This window comes from Chiloscyllium punctatum, chromosome 17 (assembly GCF_047496795.1).
Source record: "Chiloscyllium punctatum isolate Juve2018m chromosome 17, sChiPun1.3, whole genome shotgun sequence".
Lineage (NCBI taxonomy): Eukaryota > Metazoa > Chordata > Chondrichthyes > Orectolobiformes > Hemiscylliidae > Chiloscyllium > Chiloscyllium punctatum.
Window position 1 is genome coordinate 73506961 of NC_092755.1, and position 21299 is coordinate 73528259.

General features: G+C 39.6%; 1 protein-coding gene across 3 annotated transcripts in view; it reads right to left on the bottom strand.

The window, feature by feature from the left end:
- The window catches only part of setd1ba (SET domain containing 1B, histone lysine methyltransferase a), a 137638-nt gene that overhangs the window by 10777 nt on the left and 105562 nt on the right, over positions 1-21299 (bottom strand). For 2 of the 3 annotated variants that reach the window (XM_072587452.1, XM_072587451.1), the window contains exons 11-16: positions 20974-21212; positions 19953-20022; positions 13611-13892; positions 10012-11688; positions 5024-5187; positions 49-186 (exon numbers count right to left, since the gene is read on the bottom strand). In XM_072587452.1, the coding sequence (XP_072443553.1) occupies positions 49-186; positions 5024-5187; positions 10012-11688; positions 13611-13892; positions 19953-20022; positions 20974-21212 (2570 nt within the window). The remainder of the gene's footprint in view (positions 1-48; positions 187-5023; positions 5188-10011; positions 11689-13610; positions 13893-19952; positions 20023-20973; positions 21213-21299) is intronic. The other variant, XM_072587453.1, reaches the window with a different exon arrangement.

Genomic DNA, 21299 nt, shown 5'->3' on the forward strand with positions numbered 1-21299 from the left:
AAAGCTTTAGAAAGTACCACTAAAATGAATGGAATGGAGATCACAAACCTTTAGTTGATTAAATTTAAGGAGATCACTATCTGCAGGTAAGCCACCCATGAAGGACGACAAGAGTCTGCGCTGCTCTGACCGCCTTTCTGAACCAGCTCGACTGGAAGCATGTGGTTGTGCTGGAATACTCATTCCCTGTTTGAAGGAAAACATGTTATTGGTATTGATCCTGAAAAACATTCTTCATTCCTGTACAAAATATGAAGAATTTGTATAATTAGTTATTTGCCTAATGCATTATTTTTGTTGCTGTTTATCATGCACGGGATTGGCTTTCATTGCCTTGTGATATTGAGCTTTATAGCAATCTAACGATCAAATAAACATCTCCAAAACACCACAGGTACTATGTTCAGGGTCACTAACAAAATTCAGTGCCACTTTTAATTCATGGAATCCATCAAACTCACTCTCCTCTACTGCTCAACAGACTCTCACTATCAATTCTGGATTCCACCTGACTGATGGTCTACTGGACTCAACAATGTTCCATAGAGCAGGATGGAAATCATTGTGATCCTCACACATATCCTGTAGTAGAGTCCAATGCCACAGAACAGTGCCAAGAAATGGAAACAGTGCCAATAACTCCGAATCACTGGCAAAGGGAAAAATGGAAATGGCAACATTAAATAGAGTCATACAGCAGAGACACAAACCCTTCGGTACAACTCATCCCTGCCATCCAAGTTTCCCCAAACTAGACTAGTCCCATTTGCCTGCATTTGGCCCATATCCCTCTAGACTCTTCCTATTCAGGTACCTGTCCACATGTCTTTTAAATGTTGTGACTGTACCTGCACCTATCACTTCTCCTAGCAGTTCAAACCACCCTCTGTGTGAAAAAGTTGCCCCTCAGGTTATTTTTAAATCTTTCTCCTCATCTGAAACGTACACCCTCTAGTTTTGAACTCTCTTTGCTATTCATCTTATCTACATCCTTCGTGAGATTTTATAAATGTCTATAAAATGGCCCCTCCTATGCACCGGTGAAGAAAGTCTCAGCCTGTTCAGCCTCTCTCTACAACTCAAACCCTCTACATCCTGGTAAACCAGTTACTGAATCCTCTCCAGTTTAATAATATCCTTCCTATAGCTGGACAACTAGAACTGTACACAGTCCTCCTAAAGTGGCCTCACCAACGTACAACTGCAACATGATGTCCCAACTCCAATGCTCAATGATCTGAACAATGAAGGCAAGCGTGTCAAATACCTTCTTTACTACCCTGTTTACTGATGACACAATTTTCAAATTACCAAAATGCAACATCTCACATTTATCCAAAGTAAATTCCATCTGCCACTTCTCAGCCCATTGGCCCAATTGATCAAGATCCCTTTGTAATCTTAGATAATCTTCTTCATGGTCAATTTTGAAGTCATCGCAAACTTACTAACCATGTGAGGGATACGAGAATTGTGTTACTCCGATGAAGCAACAGAGAATTATATACTATACATATATCCACAACATAACTCAATTTGATCACTGAAATAAGAAATAATCCTCACAACTGTTTGACAGGATGTTCAGGGGATCTGGTTTTGATTTTTATTAGGTGTCACAATTCTTCATTCAGAAGGAAAGTACAGCTAATGTTCCAGGCATCAGAGTTCGAATCCCGCCACAGCAGATGATGAAATTTGAATTCAATTAAAAAAATCTGGAATTAAGAATCTACTCAGGACAATGAAACCACTGTTGATTGTTGGGAAAAACAGCCATCTAGCTCACTAATGTCTTTCACTAATATATCCTGTCACACTGGCAGGGAAGACCCAGCAAAAATGGTGGCACAGTGACAAACAAACAGTCAGGAGGGAGTTATGCTGGGAGTCATACAGCATGGATACAGACTCTTTGGTCTAATTAGCAACTATGTTCCCAAACTAAACTAGTCCCACATCCCTCCAAACCTTTCCTATTCAAGTACTTATCCAAATGTCTTTTAAACATTGTAACTGCACCTGCATCCACCACTTCCTCAGGCAGTTCAGTTCACACACAAACCACTCTCGGTGTAAACAAATTGCCCCTCATGTCCTTTTTAAGTTTTTCTCCTCTCACCTTCAAAATACATAGCCTAGCTTTGAGCCTCCCCAACCGTAGGGGAGTTTGTTATGCCCCTAATGATTTTATATAATTCCATAACCTCTAATACTCCAGTGAAAAAAGACCCAGCCTATTTTTATAACTCAAACCCTCCCATTTCCCGCAACATCCAGGTAAATCTTTTCTAAACCCTCTCCAGTTTAATAATATCCTTCCTATGACAGGGTGACCAGAACTGCACACAGTACTCCAGAAGAGGCCTCACCAAAATCCTGTACAAACTCAACACGACACCTGAACTCCTACACTCAAAGGTCTGAGCAAGTCCTCAACATTGACTCCAGACCTCATGAGGTTTCATGGCTTCAGGTGAAAACTATTTGCTGCAGATTACTATACACCATCTTCCCTCAGCTTATGAGTCAATAATTGAACAATGCTTGGAGGAATCACCGAGGGTGGTAGGGGCACAAAATATACTCTGGGTGGGGGGTTTTTAATGTCAGCACTACTGATCGAGCTGATCAGGTCCTAAACAACATAGCTACTAGACTGGTTTGCGGCAGGTGGTGTGGGAACCAACAAGAGGGTAAAACATACTTCACCTCATCTATTCCAATCTACCAGCTACATCTATCCATAACAGTATCGATAAAAGTGACGACCATACAATCCTAGTGGAGATGAAATCCCACTTTCACACTGAGAATACCCTTCACTGTGTAATGTGGCACTATCACTGTCAATATCGGACAGAATAGATCTTTGATAGGACTTTGAAAAGATCTCGCAACTCAAGACCGGGCATCCATGAGGCACTGTGGGATATCAATAGCAGAAGAATTGTACTTCAGTACCATCTGCAACCACATGACCCAACATATCACTCACTCAACTATTTCCATTAAGCCAGGGATTCAATGGAGAGTGCAGGAAGATATGCCAGGAGCAATACCAGGCATACCTACCAATACCTACCTTCAACCTGATGAAGCCAACAAACAGCATAAGCAGCAAATGACAGACAGAGCTAAGTGATCTCACAAACAACAGATTAGATTGAAGCTCTGGAGTCCTGCCACATCCAGTCTGAATGAGAGTCGACAATTAAGCAACTCCTGCTGCAGGAAGTGGCTGCACAAATATCCCCATCCTCAGTGATGGAAGTGCCCAGAACATCAGTGCAAAAGATAAAGACTTGCAGCAATCTTCAGCCAAAAGTGGGGATGTTCATCAATCATAGCACAATGCTTAGCATCATCACAACTCCCCAGATACTGAAGCATGCTGTTCAGATGCATCAAGATCTAGACAATAGCTGGGCTTGGCCTGTCAAGTAGCAAATAACATTAGCACCACGCAATGACCATTTCCAATAAGAAATCATCTAACCACCGTTCCTTGACAGTTAATAGTGTTGCCATCATTGAATTCCTCACTAAAAACATCCTCAAGGTTAGCATTGATCAAAAACTCAATTGGAATCACCACATCAATACAGTGGTTACAAGAGCAGGTCAGAGGTTAGGAATACTGTGGCGAGTACCTCACTTCCTGACCTCCCCCCAAAGCCTGTCCACCATCTAAAAGGCACAAGTCAGGGGTATGATAGAATACTCCCCACTTGCCTGGATGGCTGCAATAAGACTCAAGAAGCTTGATACTATCCAGGACAGAGCAGTCTGCTTGACTGGCACATCTACAAGCATCCATTCCCTCCATCACAGATGCTCAGCAGCAGCAGCAGCGTGTACCACCTACAAGTTGTACTACAGAAATTCACAGAAGATCCTGAGACAGCACATTCCAAAATCACAACTACTTCCATCTAGAAGGACAGGGCAGCATAACATAGGAACACCATCACCTGCAAAATTCCTTCTCAGCCATTCACCATCTTGACTTGGAAATATATCAATCCCATTCCATTAATGTCACTGGGTCAAAATCCTGGAATTCCCTCCCTAAGGGTATTGTGGGGCATCATACAGAACATGGACTGCACTAGTTCAAGGCAGCAGCTCATCACAACCTTCAGAAGGGCAACTACGGACAGGCAATGAATGCTGGCTCACATTGCATGCATGAATTAAAGAAAAACAATATACCATCTCAATAATACACAACTGACTTTCCATGCAACCTTCAAATACAGTTTTACTTGATAGTAAATTTTGCAAAGGGACAATTAATATGCATATCATATGGGTCACTAACTTTTTTCATTTACTTCAGATAAAATGTTATATGCAATAAATAGCAGAATTGTAAACTGTCACAACATTTTACTCAACTTGGTCTTATCAACTGATTAACAGAACACCATGCTTAAGCCATGATGACATGATAATCTTTAAAAGGTATTCACATACACTGGTAAATCTACTGTAATACTCACACAATGATATTTCATAATGATCTAATTAGCTCTACAACAAACCAGTGAGTACCTGTTAAAAAGTACTGAAACTAAACTCTGAATTGTAAACAGCAAGTATGAAATTGAACATCTGAAACAATGTTTATGACCATTGCGTACACCTAGCTTTACAAAAAAGTGCAAACTTAACTTTCTCCTTTCACCTGTGTAAATTAATAACTCCCATATAGCCCCATTAAAAACAATCAAAAGCAGAGGAAGACAACACATTCATTTAGTTCCATACACTACAAAAAATACACTCAACAATTTAGTTTAGCTTGAACGAACCCACCCTGCAGGAAAAGCAAAATCAATGGAATTGTTTTAAGCAATAATCATGCTGCAAATACAGAAAAATTGCTGCCTAAGTTCTAAAGTTGCTTCAGAATTTAATTTTGGACTTTAAATATAGTAGAGTCTAGAGAAAGGAATTGGGCAAATATTAGGGAATTGGAATCTCAATTTTAAATGTTCTCTCTACTTCGTTATCTTACTTGTGTGTCAGTTGGTGGCTCATCAGCTAACGTGCCACTAATGTTGAGGTATTTCGCTTTGTCCTTGTTACTGATTTTGTAATAGCCTTCACTGCGGGCACAGCCTGTGACATGCTCCCTTATTCCGTCTTCTTTTTTCTTTTTCTTAACAGTGGAACTATAAGTATGTGCACAATGTTAAGGAGAAATTCTGAAATGTTTCCAGACATATCAAGCAACAGGTAACTTTATAACCAAAAGACTAAAGCAATGAGCTTTTCTCAAACTGGCTTTGAGATACAAGTTAGAGCCACAGAGTCATTTCAAAGCCATTTGTCCCAACAAGTCCGTGCTGGTTATCTGTACAGCATGCTAGTCAGCGCTGATTCTTCTGATCAATTTCACAGACCTACAAATTTGTTTCTTCAAGGATCTCTTCAATCTTCATCTGAAATAGTTGATCATCTCCACTTCCACCTTCCTCATAGATGGTAAACAAATTATAAAAATTACCCTCAAAGTAAAAAAATCCACAAATTGGTACAAGTAATTTTTTTGCTGAATTAAAAACATAGTTAATAGGAATGCTACAAAACGCTATTAACATTTTACTGCATATTGCAAATTTAAGTTATAAATACTCTGTACGATAGATTTCCCATATTCCTACCATTATGATTCAGAGGACATGCTACTTTATATTAACTGGGATCATTTGTGTCATGTTAGGGGGAAAAAAATAGTAGGTTACTGATTTGCTGAATAAACTAAATTCCATGTTTGCAATTGTTAGGGCTAGTACTTTTTTTTATTAGCTCATTGGGGGTAAAGTTCTATGGGAGTCCATTATTCTGTGGTAATCGACCTTTTAGGTTTCTTCTTCTGCTATTCAGAAGCGCTGATGTTATTTCCAACCCTGTATTCCCAATACACTCATGAATGCAATTATCAGGAATCCACCAGTGAGTCAAACTCTATATTCCAACCCCAAGACCAGTAAACATTGCAAGCCTGTGTCATTGGGGCCCAAATCCTGGACCTACATCACCATTTTACTATCACTGCTGTCAAATCTTACTATTCTAGGACCACCAAAATATTGGAAGTGGATCAGTTGTAGTTTGCTTCCTATTCTTCTGGACTGTTCTCCTCTCAAGGCATTCACTACTGCAGCTCTCTGCCCCCCACTATCCACCAATTATTGCCAGGTTTTAGCACCTCCAGTATAAGCAACATTATTCCTACATGTCCTCCTAGGTATTCAATATTTGACTAAAAAAGTGCATTGCTAAAGAAACATAAATGATAGAAAAATGGGAAATCTATTGTATAGAATATTTATAACTTAAATTTGCAAACTGGTTGATAACTTTATAAATTAAATTTAGTGGTTACTGATTGGTTCCTGGAAGCGGATGGCTGAATCTTTGCTCTTTCTTTTATTATCTCTTTCCAGTCTCTTGTTTGTGCCTCTCACTCTAATTGGAATATTCACATTTTCCAACCATCTACAGAGTACAGATGTTTTCTGTTTGATTCTAAAATTCAACTAATTTATTTTAATAGGATGAGAATAAACAAAGCGTGCACAACTTGCAAGACGAGAATTAACAGTAGCATTTCACATGCCGCAATGCTGAGAGTCAAGGGTTTTGAAAGTACATTAGGATGAGAAGATAATGTGTATGTTTGTACTTCCGGACTTAATACACTCTCTAAACATTACTTAATATAACCAAAATGCAGTAGTATGATGCGTAGGAATGGAATTTTTAAAAATTATGAAGCATTTTGGTTAATTTACAAACCATAATGCTGAAATGATTACAGTTTGCAAATAAAATGTGAGATTAAGCTTTTATACTATGAATGTAGATATGCTTAGCGAAGAGTTTACAGCATTTTATAGGTTTGAGTAGATAGTTTGCATACAAGCGTTTATATAAAAGTATGAAACAGGAAGTAAACAAAGCATGCACAACATGCAAGATGAGAATTAACAGTAGCATTTCACATGCTGCAATGCCTAGAGTCAAAGATTTTAAAAGCACAGCAGGATAATGGCAATTATTATCACCAAATTACCAATATAAGCATTGGATTGAGGTGATGGTGCTTCAGTGGAATGGATTTTCCAAGTGTAGCATTATTTTGAGGCCCAGTTGCTAGAACAGAGGAAAGTTCTGAAATGTTGCTGAAGTTTCCAAGATCAGAGAGAATTGGGAATGTGACCATGGGAATTGGAGATAGAATTCTAGAAGACGAAATTCAAAGTTATAAGAGTGTTGCAGCCTAAACAAAAACAACAAAGTACAGGGTTATCCAGAGTCTGGCAATAATTGCTGGATAGCAGAGGCAGAGAACTGCAATAGTGAATGCTTGAGAGGAGAACAGCCCAGAGGATTATGAAGCAAACTACTATTAATCCATGTCACAACGTAAAGGCCTAATTCCCATCTGTACTTCCATCCACCAGTCTTGACTCAATTCACCTACAGCCTGCCTTGTGCCATTGGGTATATGCCCTCAAAGACCATACCACTCACCCATCACCTCCATCATTTTTCTTGTTGTCAACTAGTTTCTGCCTTTAAAGTCTTATTTTAGGACAAGATAATTCAATACATTAGCCAAGCCCAACTGGGCATTCCAGTGTAGCTAACTGTAATCCCGATCAGGCAACAATGAGAAATGAATCCCAATCTTGGGCATATGACATCAACACACTTACTTGTATGGCTTATGTTGGTATTTTGTAGAATGGTTCATGATTTGGTAAGATGATAAAATGAAAGTTCAAGTACTTAATTTAATAAACATGTAAGCAAGGGCATGATGTTTTCTACCAAAATGAATACATGTGGTTATCACTTTGTCCAAACCTATGGCTAGTCAGCAATGTATACTTGATGAGAATGGCTTAATGCACTTATTAATATATCGCAAATAATAGACTGGGACATCAAATTTAACTTGGGTGCACTACTACAGTCCACAAAATCATCAAAAATCAAATTGTAACTTATACAAGTAATAATTTTCAAGTTTTTAAAAAATTGTTAAGTTTTGAAAATGGTTTAGACCTTTTCCTAAATTGAAAGTTCAAAAAATAGACATAGTAACTTTGTAAAAAAAACAAAGTCATTTCTGACCAAAAAGGTCGATGTCTTCTCTGATTTTAGGTCTTTTACATTCATAATAATGAAGACAGTTTAATTTCAAAAATTTTTTCCAGAGGTGAATTCCAAGTCATGAAGATGCACAGACTGCATCTTGGGAAACACAGTAAATAAATATGCTCAGAATGCAGAGGGGAATAATTGTTGAGATAAAACTTTCCAGTCAAGGCTGATAATTTAGATGCAGAAACACAAATGTTACACTACAGAAGGAAGCCTTTCAGCCCATCATGTTCGCTCCAGTTCTCCGAATGAACATTATCTCTTGGTGTCATTCAACTGCCTTTTCCTCATAACCCTGCACATTGAATGATTATCTGAATGGAAATATTGCCTTTGAATGCAATTGAGATCTTCAAGTAAAAACCTTTGGAAAAGATATTATAAGATACAAAAGGAACATTTGTTAACATGCTGTGAAAGCTGTGCATTTTTGATTTACTTTACATTGTTTAAAATATTAGTTTGGACATAGATATTTCAGTTCCTGGGGGAAAAATTGACATTTATTGCTCAAGAAGCATTTTCTGTTGAGTCACTGACAAAGTACAACATTTAAAAGTAGTTAAGTTGAAAAAACCTTTTGCCATTTTAAACACCGACAATGCCAATTTCAATGTTAAATGTTGACTGGGCAGACATAACTCAAGACTGTGATGCAGTCAGAAATGTTAACAGAAGTGATGTCAGATGATAGGCATAAGGAGCTGGCAAGTAACCCAAATGTATTTACACCAATTAAAATTGTAAAACAAATGCTCCTTTCTCTTCATTGAAATAAATAAAACCATATTTTTAATTAGTAAACATAATTCTGCAAGATTGATATACACCGTCATACATGTGTAGTTGACTCAGGGTAGCCACCAGGGTAGCGACTGCTGTATTAATTACTTAGGTGTAGTTTTAAAGCTCTTTAAATACACTGCCATTGCAAAAAAAAAACAGAGAATTTAATATTCTGCTGCAGTAACACTCAACAATGTTAAAACTGAGCAATATTTATGATAGCCAGTTTCTGTCCTGCAATGGTTTATTTGTAACATTGCAACAGGAAGGGAACATTAATGGAGATTAGTGAAACCAAAACAAAGATAAAGGAAGTCAGGCAGTGTTCATGGAGTTAATAAATAAATATTCCATTTCAAATTAAAAACCTATCTTAGAAATAATTTACTCCTGTACACATGGTGAAGTCTGCAGAATAACCAATATTTAACAGGTTGATGCCCCTTCAACTTATGTTTTCTCATCCAATGTGAAGTTTATCTGATTTATTATTTCCATTGTTAGCTTAGAGAAACTGAGTGTAAGTTGGAGTGGTCATCATATAACAACCAACTCAGTACAGACTAGGGAGTGACGTAGAATCATCTTGGTACAGATAACCTGGTAACACATTAGAAAATGCATTTTTCAATCAGCCACAAGAGGCTTGATTCCCATTTTAACCTCAAATTTTGTATTCACAAATTGAATTTTCCCATTTATTCAATGCCGTACAATAATTTAAGTATGCTTCAAGGCTATGGTCATAATAATTAGAAAAATAGAATAGAAAAATATTCAACACGGGATATTCTGGGATGTTACTGTGAATAGGAATAAATAGCTAAGTAGTTCTGACTAAAGAATCTGTCAAAGAGCTGAATTATTTTCTGTTAATTGACTTGTCTATTAATCAACACAGAGAAATTCAGAAGTGAGACATAATTGACAATTATCTGTAATGCAGCATAAAATTATCTTCTTTCAAAAGTCACATCTGATCATACTCAAGAAAAATTGCTGACATAGACATCATATGATCAGTATCATAATTTGAAAGGATATGAGGATGGTGAACCCATAGTGTGTCATTCAGACAGTCCATGCAATTATCCTGCAGAAGCATTCTGTCATATGTAATCTTCATGAATTTAATATCTTCTTCATCCATGCCTTCATTCCATATGTCATACAAAATAGTCATCTCCTCAAATTCTGAACGGGGTTTAAATAGTGACCTAGGTGGTGAAGATTCAGGTGATAGAATATCATCATACCAAGCATCCTCATGTTTTCTCCTATGCCTCCGAGTCCATCGTTCTCTAAGTTTAGCTTTTTCTTGCTTATCATCTTCATCATCTTCATATTCTTCATCATCATCTTCCTCATTTTCAATTTTGACCTTCATCTGCAGTTCTTTCAAAGCCAACCTATCAGATTCTTTTAATTTTTTGCTTCTACAGTCCCAAAATGTATCAGTATTAATCATGGCACGTTCCTCTGCAGAGGTTTTAACATTCTGCAAGTAGACATCTTCCCTAAAGTCCAACATAACAGCTGCTGGGTCTTTCACACCAAACTGATCATCACTCCACTGACTACAGAGGTCTTTATTATCAGCTTGAATTATGCTGGCCTGTAGGGGAGACTGTAGCTTGCTGCCAACTTTAATCTTTGATTCCTCTATCAACTTGGAATCAAGACTAGGGACTGGTAGTTGAGACACTGGCTTTTCCTTTGCATAGCTGATCTTGTGATGTGTGATCTTTTGGTTTGGTAAAGAAGGTACTGGTTCTGTCAAAATTAATGCTATTTCAGTTTCTGCTTTGTTTTCATCTTCCAATTTTTCTCTGTTATTTGGCACAATTGTGGGTTTTATAGATGGACTCAATGCAGAATCAGACAATAATCCAAGGTCCAATGGAAAATTAGGAGGCGTAATGAAAGTGACAGGAAGGGAAGGGGGTAGCAAACTATTCACACCCAGCAATGGGGATGTACTAGAAGACATTAGATTTTCTTTTCCTCCATCCAATGAAGACTTTTTGGATGCCAATAATGGAGATACAACAGTATTTGCTTCAGGGAAAGCTGCAGAAAAATTAAAGTCTCTACCTGGAGTACGAGGAACTCCAGAATTTACTCCAGGAGACTGAGATGGGTATGTAAAAGGACTACCAGGAACGTGAGGTGAGCTCAGAGTCAAGCTGTTTCCTGTCAATGGTCCTTCACTTCCTGGTGTCGGAGGAATGGTCTCAGTGCTCAGAGATGTTGTCAGACTTCTTGCAGAATCAGCCACAAAATCACGCCCAGGAGTTCTTGGTGGACCATCTTCAGATGTTGCTTTCACCAAAACTGGATGATCAGGAATGGGTGATCTGATGACTACAGGGACCTCCTGTCTTCCAGGTGTTGGAGGGATTGCTGGTATGGACACAGATGGTTTGACAAGGGATGACATGGAAGTGTCAGAATCGGAATGGATTGAGATTTCTCTGCCAGGTGTACGTGGAAGACCATCATCCTCATCTGCTGATGGTGAGGTGAACTTCATTTTATTGCGCATCTCTGAGTCACTGTCATCAGACTTGTTAAGAACACTGCCTTTAATGACAGAAAGAGCAGCAAGAGCTCCTGTTGGCGTGGGTGGCCTGTGTGTTCGAACGTCCTCAGTTGTGTTTGTCTTTTGAGACTCAGATATTTCAGGTTCCAATTCAATGTCTGCCTCAGGCTCCACTGCTGCAAGAAAGGTGGATCATTCAAATAAAGATATACTTAAATTTGCATGCAATTTAGTTATTAAGACACTAGCAAAAATAAAGGCATTTTTCATTTTGTTCCTTCCCTCAGCTCTCTGAAAGCACCTAAAAGATCTCTCATTCTTTGCCCATAGCCATGCAAATTTGACTGATTTAAGCATTGATCCAACTTCCATCTGAAACTTATGACTGAATCTGCTTCCACTGTCCTTTCAGGCAATATATTCCAGATCATAACAATTCATTGGACAAGGAAAACCTCACTCTCTCCCTAGCTTTTTGACAATAATTTCAAATCTGTCCTCCAATTACCTACCCTCCTGCAACAGTTTCTCCCTGTCTTCTCTATCAAATTACCTCAATAATGAACATGTCTATTAAATCTCTACTTTACGTTCTCTATTTTAAAGAAGAAAAATCCCAATTTTTCCAGTCTGTAGAAGAGATAAGAGTGTTTCAGCTCAACTGATCTATAAAAGCACCTACGCTTCAGAATAGTCTCAACCACCCTCTTCAATATAGCCCCATCAGGTTAAAATAACCATTTTAGAATATTATAATATAACAAAGAACTTTGTATGCTGGAGATCTGACAAACAAAACCAGAATTGCTAGAGAAACTTAGCAGTATCTGTGGAGAGAAAATAGAGTTAAATGTTTTGCATCAAATGTCCCTCCTTCTGAACTAACAGTGGCTAGAGAAGGGTGGTATTTATGCTGATGACTGATGGGGAATTTTAAACATGTGAAGAGGGAGCCCAGAGAGAAACAGAAAGGTAGGAGATTCGTGATAGTAAATCAAAGACGACGACATGGCTAAGGATCCTGTCAACTGCGGTAATGGGGAATCCTCGGTTGAGGAAAAATGTGGAGGTTCCTGAGGCCCCCTTGTGGAAGGTGATATCATTAGAACAGTTGCAATGGGAATGGAAAAACTGGAAGAATGGAATGGAGTCCTTACAAGAAGAAGGTGTGAGGATGGATAGTCAAGGTAACTGTGGGAGTCGGTGGGTTTGTAATGGATACCAGTGGCCAGCCTATCCTCAGATATTGTAACACATTGCCTATTTACCTACATCCCAGGTCCTGTCATGAAAACGGGTTGATTTCAGCACAGCCAACCTATTATCATCTACTCATAGTCCCCATTCTCAGCTAACTAATGTCTCTTATTCCTTAATTTATTATCAATAATCCCTTTGTTTGCCTACCTTTTTCTCTCTCTGGGCTCCCTCTCCACTGACCCACTGTCATCAGCATAAATACCATATTTTCCTAGCTGTTGTCAGTTCTGCAGAAGGGTCACCGGGCTCAAAACGTTGACTATTCTTTTTCCACAGATGCTGCCACACCTGCTGAGTTTCGGCAGCAATATCTGTTTCTGTTTAAGATCCGCAGTTCCTTCTTTATATCTTAGCTTCAGAATTGATCTGACTTTTTCTGCATGGCAACTGTGTGTCTTGATGGGAGAGCTCAAAAAGAATTTGGTACAAATCACTCACCTTTTGATACAGCTCTTTCTGTCCCAGAGAGAGAGAGAGAGAGAGAGAGAGAGAGAGAGAGAGAGAGAGAGAGAGAGAGACCTAGTGGTAGGGTCTGAACATCCAACCCAATTACTCTAATTATCCTGTCTTTTATATTGTGGGTGCAGCCAACGTCAAGACAGATTTGTGAAAGCCCCACCCAACCTTCCCAAGGAGTATCTGTGTCCTTGCAATGGAAAGCGCATCATGGAGAATCTAACAATAATGTTAATTGGATTTCAACATTTCTTAATGACACTGATAAAATCTGAAAAATTACATTTAGAATTTCACGACAACAGGATTTGCTAATTAAAAACAGCAGAGTTTGATTCCTAATTGTAACAAGATATAGTATGAAGTTTGCAGTTATGTTTACCTGGAACTCCTTCTGGCGATGAAACAGACAGTAACCCTGATTCAGTTTCTGCTGGAGTTTCTAACGTAACATCATTTGGGGCATCAGCTACCTCTTCCACTTCCCGCGTTACCTCTTCCACCTTTACTTCAGTCCCTTGTCGAAGTGGCAGTTTTTCTTTTTCTTCTTCCTCCTCCTCCTCCTCCTCTTCATCTTCAGAGCTAGATTCGTATTCTGAAGATTCATCACTGTCTTCTGAATATTCCCCTTCCACTTTGGATGAAGCAACGCTGATCACTTCATCTGCAAATATAGAGATTGCATTATTTGCAACATCCATTATTGTAAATCAAAAGGAAAGTAAATGGCAGTATAGGGCATAAAGAGAGAAATATGAGGAATACGTCATTTGACCCCTCAAGTCTGCTCCCCATTCAACAAGATTATGGGTGGGATCTGCCCTCGGCCTCAAAATCCTCTTTCATGTCAGCACCTCATTGCCCTCTACTGCTTGATAAGATTTTTGAATTATCTATCTTCTCTTTAAATACTTCCAGTGATTTAGCATCCACAACTCACTGGGGTAGGGAGTTCCAGGTATTCATTACCTTCAGGGAGTAGAAGTTCCTTTGCATCCCAGTTTTAAATGACTGTCTCCTTATTATGTAACTGTATAGCATAGTTTGAGATCCATCTTCTCAACATCTCAATCCTGGGAGAAAGTGAGGACTGCAGATGCTGGAGTTCAGAGTCAAAACGTGCGGCGTTGGAAAAACACAGCCGGTCAGGCAGCATCTGATAAGCAGCAGAGTTGACGTTTCGAGCATAAGCTCTGATTCCTGATGAAGAGCTTCTGCTCAGAACATCGACTGTCCTGCTCCTCGGATGCTGTTTGACTGGCTGTGTTTTTCCAGCACCACACTTTTTGACCAACATCTCTAACCTGTCAAGCCACCTTAGAATCTTCTATGTTTCACCCTCATTCTCCCACGCTGTAAAGACATAACCAGTTACAGTAGCAACACAGAGTACAATTATATATTAATAGGTGCTGCATGAAAACACCGATAATAGGAAGTTCATTTACATCTAATTCATGATATTTTTGTCACGGAGCGAAAATCAATAATCGAAGAATAGGAATCTATACCTCAGTCACATACTTCCTACCTGATGTTGCACTAGTGACACATAAAGGCTATGATTAGGCTGGCTACACCCTCACTGGAAAAATGGAATGTAACACAGAATACCCAAGGAGAGGCATTACTTCTAGAATTCAAACATTAGAATTGGGGACAATAAATAGAATCATTTGACCCGAATTATTCATGTTTTTAACCAGCTCCCAAAAGAGCTACCCAGCTACCCATTCTCCATTCCTATCTAAATTCATTGCTTTCAAATATATATCCAGTTATCTTTTGAAAAGTCATATGGAATCCACTTCACCACTCTCCCAGATAGCGCATTCCAAGTCCTAACAAATCCAACTAACAAAGTTTCTCTTCATCCCATCCTCAGCTCTCTTGTTGACAATCTTGAAAATGTGATTTCTTCTCACTGATGTACCAACTAGTGGAAACAGAATATTCTTTTTCACTCTTAAAATTATTCACAATTTTGAACACCTCAATAAGGTCATCTCATAATCATCTCTGTTCTAAGAATAATCCCAATTGCTCTAATCTTTCCTTACATCTGAAATCCCTCATTCCTGGTATCATTCTAGTAAATCTCTTTTACTCCCTCTCCAAGTGTTTAAGACCAGAAGAAGGAGGAGTGGAAGGCAGGCCATTCGGCTTATCGAGTCCACTCCGCCATTCAATCATGGCTGATGGGCATTTCAATGCCACTTACCTGCAGTCTCCCCGTATCTCTTAATTCCTTGCGAAATTAAGAAATGATCAATCTCTGCCTTGAAGATATTTAACGTCCCGACCTCCACTGCGCTCTGTGCCAATGAATTCCACAGGCTCACCACTCTCTGGCTAAAGAAGTGTCTCCTCATTTCTGTTCTAAATTGACCCCTTCTAATTTTAAGGCTGTGCCCATGGGTTCTAGTCTTCCCACCTGACGGATACAAATTGGCAGTGTCCACCCTTTCTAAGCCATGCATTATCTTGTAAGTTTCTATTAGATCTCCTCTCAACTCTAATGAATACAATCCCAGGATCCTCAGCTGTTCATCGTGTGTTAGGCCTACCAGTCCAGGGATCATCCGTGTGAATCTCCACTGGACATGCTCGAGTGCCAGTATGTCCTTCCTAAGGTGTGTGGCCCAAGACTGGACACAGTATTCTAAAAGAGTCCTAATCAGAACTTTATAAAGTCTCAGTAGCACATCGCTGCTTTTGCATTCCAACCCTTTTGAGATAAATGACAACATTATACAAAATGCGGAGGAATTATTATACAAAATGCGGAGGAATGGGATTGTGGGAGACATAGCAGTTTGGATCAGTAATTGGCTTGCTGAAAGAAAACAGAGGGTTGTGGTTGATGGAACATGTTCATCTTGGTGTCCAGTTACTAGCGGCGTACCGCAAGGGTTGGTGTTGGGTCCACTGCTGTTCGTCATTTTTATAAATTACCTGGATGAGGGTTAGTAAATTTGCGGACGATACTAAGGTCGATGGAGTTGTGGATAGTGACAAAGGATGTAGTGGGTTGCAGAGAAACACAGATAGGATGCAGAACTGGGCTGAGAGGTAGCAAATGGAGTTTAATGTGGACAAGTGTGAGGTGATACACTTTGGCCGGAGTAATCGGAATGCAAAGTACTGGGCTAATGGTAGGATTCTTGGGAGTGCAGGTGAGCAGAGAGATCTCTGTGTCCATGTATACAGATCCCTGAAAGTTAACAACCCTGTCAACCTGGGTGGCAAGAAGGCATACAGTGCTTTGGCCTTTATTAATAGAGGGATTGAGTTCCGGAACCAGGAAGTTATGCTGCAACTGTACAAAGCTCTGGTACGGCCACACTTGGAGTATTGTGTACAGCTCTGGTCACCGCATTATAAGGAGGATGTGGAAGCTTTGGAAAGGGTGCAGAGGAGATTTACTAGGATGTTGCCTGGTATGGAAGGAATGTCTTATGAGGAAAGTCTGAGGCCTTGAGGCTGTTTTCATTAGAGAGAAGAAGGTTGAGAGGTGACTTAATAGAGACATATTAGATAATCAGAGGGTTAACTAGGGTTGACAGGGAGATCCTTTTTCCAAGTATGGGGATGGCAAACATGAGGGGACACAACTTTAAAGTGAGGGGAGATAGGTATAAGGCAGATGTCAGAGGTAGTTTCTTTACTCAGAGTAGTAAGGGTATAGAATGCTTTGCCTGCATCAGTAGTAGATTCGCCAAGTTTAAGTGCAGTTAAGTTGTCATTGGACAGGCAAATGGATGTACATGGAATAGTGTAGGTGGGATGGGCTTCAGATTAGTATGACAGGGCAGTGCAAGATCGAGGGCCGAAGGGCCTGTACTGCGCTGTAAAGTTCTATGTTCTAACATTATGTTTGCTTTCTTAACCATGGACTCAACCTGCAAGTAAACCTTTAGAGAATCCTGGACTAGCACTCCCAGACTGTACTTTGGCTTTATGAATTTTCTCACCATTTAGAAAATAGTCCATGCCTGTATTGTTTTTTCCCAAAGTGCAAGACCTCACATTTGCTCACATTGAATTTCATCAGTCATTTCCTGGACCATTCTCCCAAACTGTCTAAATCTTTCTGCAGCCTCCCCACCTCCTCAGAACTACCTGCCTGTCCACCGAACTTCGACAGAATGCATCCAGTCCCTTCATCCAGATCATTAATATACAAAGTGAACAGCTGCAGCCCCCAACACTGAACCCTGCGGGACATCCCTTGTCATCAGCTGCCATTCTGAAAAAGAACCTTTTATCCCAACCCTCTGCCTTCTGTCAAACAGTCAATCCTCAATCCATGCCAGTAGCTCACCTCGAACACCATGGGCCCTCACCTTACTCAGCAGCGTCCCATGAGGCACCTTATCAAAGGCCTTTTGGAAGTCTAGGTAGATAACATCCACTGGGTTTTCCCTAGTATAACCTATTTGTTACCTCTTCAAAGAATTCTAACAGGTTTGCCAGGCACGGCCTCCCCTTACTAAATCCATGCTGACTTGTTCTAATCCAACCTTGCACTTCCAAGAATTTAGAAATCTCATCCTTAACGATGGATTCTAGAACTTTACCTACAACTGAGGTTAGGCTAATCGGCCTGTAATTTTCCATCGTTTGTCTTGATCCTTTCTTGAACAAGGGGGTTACAACAGCAATTTTCCAATCATCTGGGACTTTCCCTGACTCCAGTGATTTTTGAAAGATTACAACCAACACCTTGGCTAATTTCTTCAGCCACCTTTCATCCAGAACTCTAGGATGTAACCCATTTGGGCCATGAGATTTATCAATTTTTAGATCTTTTAACTTGTCTATCACTTTGCTTTACATCTTTCCTTAAATAATAAAGTGCCTAAAACTGAATGCAATACTCCAAAATTGGTCTCACCAACGATGTGTACAGGTACAGCATAATTTCCTTGCTTTAAAACTCTATACGACTATTTATGAATCCAAGGATTCTATAAACCTTCTGAACAACTATTTCAACTTGCCTGGCCAAATTCAGAGAATTATGCAAGTGAACACTAAGGTCCCTCTGCTCTTGTACTCGCTTTAAAGTTGTATCATTGAGCCTGCATTGTCTCTCCATGTAACTTCTAATAAAATGTATTACCTCACAATACTCTGCATTAAAATTCATTTGGCCAGCTTGTCAGTGTTCCCCTGAAGTCACTCAGTGTCATCCTCACAATTCATTACTCTCCCTAGCTTAATGTCATCTGCGAATTTAGGAGGTTTTTGCCCTCAACATCAACATCCACTTCCAAATTGTTAACACAAATCAGAAAAAAAATAAGTGTCCCAATGCTTTCAATTCGTCTCCAATCTGAGAAATTCCTATTTATAGCTAGCCTCTGTTTCCTAACTTTTAGCCAATTTCTGATGCTGCCAAGGACCATCAATCCCAAACATTTCTAACTTGCTAACCAGCCTGCTATGTATCACCGTATCAAATACATTCTGACAGTCCAAATATACAACATCCACAGCAGTACCCTCAACCACTGCCTGTCTCTCCTTGACAAAGAACTCAATCAAATTTATCAAACGTGACCTGCCTTTGACAAAGCCATGTTGACCTTATTTCACTAAAATTACCTTATCCCATATTATGGCCTCCATCAGCTTTCCCACTGTTGATGTTGAGTTGACAGGTCTGTAGTTTCCTTGGTTATTCTTTACCCCTTTCTTAAACAACAGTGTCACATTTGTGGGCGGCACGGTGGCACAGTGGTTAGCACTGCTGCCTCACAGCGCCAGAGACCCGGGCTCAATTCCCGCCTCAGGCGACTGACTGTGTGGAGTTTGCACATTCTCCCCGTGTCTGCGTGGGTTTCCTCCGGGTGCTCCGGTTTCCTCCCACAATCCAAAGATGTGCAGGTCAGGTGAATTGGCCATGCAAAATTGCCCGTAGTGTTAGGTAAGGGGTAGATGTAGGGGTATTGCGCTTCGGCGGGGCGGTGTGGACTTGTTGGGCCGAAGGGCCTGTTTCCACACTGTAAGTAATCTAATCTAAACTTTAATTTGAAATCCTGCAGCTTTCCTGGGATTAATCCTGTGTTCAGAGGGGCCTGGAAAATTTCTGTCAACAGCTCCGCAATTTGCTTCATTTCCTCTCTGAGCAAACCAGGATATATCCCATCCAGGCCTGGTGACTTCTCTACTCGAGAGCTGCCAGCCCTTTTAGCACCTCTTCTTTACCTATCACTATACTACTCAGTTGCTCAACACCCACATTTTCAACGAGGCCAATGCTACCATTTTATAATTTTGTAAAGCAAATACTCGTTTAGTACCTCTGCCATACCCTTTGCTTCAGTGAACTGTTTACCCTGCTTATTCCGTGTGGGCCCCACTCTATTCCTCATTAATCTTTTACTGTTAATATGTTTGAAGAACATTTTGCTATTTGTTTTAGCAAAGCCTGCCATCCTTTTCTCATGCTTCCTCTTAGCCTTCCTTATTCTAGCCTTCGCCTGTCTCCTACATTTGAGATACTCCTCCTTGTTTCTATTGGTATTAAGAGTCTGGTATGCATCACATGCTTCCTTTTTTAGCTATACAATACTCCGAGAGTAAATGCCTATTTGGCATTTTCTTATTCTAAGAGTCATGACATACAGGTGAACAGTGAACATTAAAATGTTGTACATTTAATTTTATACTGAAGTTACTAACGTTCTACAATCCAAATGCCTGATTAAGACCTCACCTTCTTCAGAATCCAGGCCCTCTTTTTCACTGGTCTCAATATCTGCTTCATCATCTTCAACATCTTCCTCCTGAAAATATTCAGTAAAATTAATTTCATCATACGATCAACAGAAAATAATGATTATAGACTGAAAAATAATAATTAAAAATAATTACCTGCCAGATAATTTAGGAATTATTTTAGTTAAACAATTATACAATACTGTAATCCCTTCCTTCATGTTGGTTTATCACATATGTAGCGAGGCTGCCACCATGAGAATGCTTTGAAGATGAAAATAGGAAAAGCGGTGGGTTTCTTTCCGTGTAGTTTTAACTTTAATAAGCAGTCAATTCTGAGAGACTTATCTTTTAAAAGTAATGAAAATGTAATACTTCTCTCTCCACTCATCATTTTGAGTATCCTAAGTATTTCTGTTGGAGTCAATTATAACACCCATAGGAAACCAGCTTTTTAGGCAGATTAGCTTTTCCTGGAAGCTGACTATATGAGGTAGAACCGGATGATTCTATGTACACATTCCGTAATGACATTTTCCAGAATACTTTCATTGCAGATTTTCCTTTCTTTTCTTTTATGACAAGCTCCTTCACCCATCAAACCGCCAGTACATTGCCTCAACCCTTTGATGACCATGTTTACAAAGATAGCAGAAGTAGTGTAGCATTCTGCAGTTGAACTACAAGGCATACTAAAGACATCAAGTGGGTATGAGAGGCATTGCAGAAACACTTAATTAGCTCTGCTGCAGTCAAGTGGACTGGACATTTACTTACAGTTAAGTCTAAGAGTGCTGGTTGGACTTCAGTTTCAAGCTGTTCACAGACTTATTCTCTGTTTGAAAGTGGTCTAAAATAATTAATACTATTGAAGCCAGCCTGTTCCAGAAAAGACCAAAGTACCCATAATATGCATCCATCAAAAGGTTCAGTGAATAATCTGTTGGAAAACTGGACTGTACAAGTTTTGGTACTGAAGAATTGTGTTAGCTTGTAATAAAACACTAGAACAAACCAACCTTTTCTGACAAAGCCTTTTCAGAAACCTCTTCTTCTTCATCCTGTTCCTCCTCATCCTCCTTCTCTGATGATGACTCTTCTTCCTCTTTCCCAGAAGTTTCCTCTTCCTCCTCTCCTTCACTGTCTAGCTTTAAAGGTTTTGCTGGCTTTCGCCTCTCGGTGACTGATTCCAAGTCCCTCTTAGATAATTCAGAAGAATGACTGGCTACATCTGACATGTCTCGGTCACGTTCAGACTCTGTTACAGGTGATGAAGGGATGAAATTAGAACTTTGCATTTCAATAAATCCAAATGACCACCCCTCAGCCTTCTTGTTAAGTTATA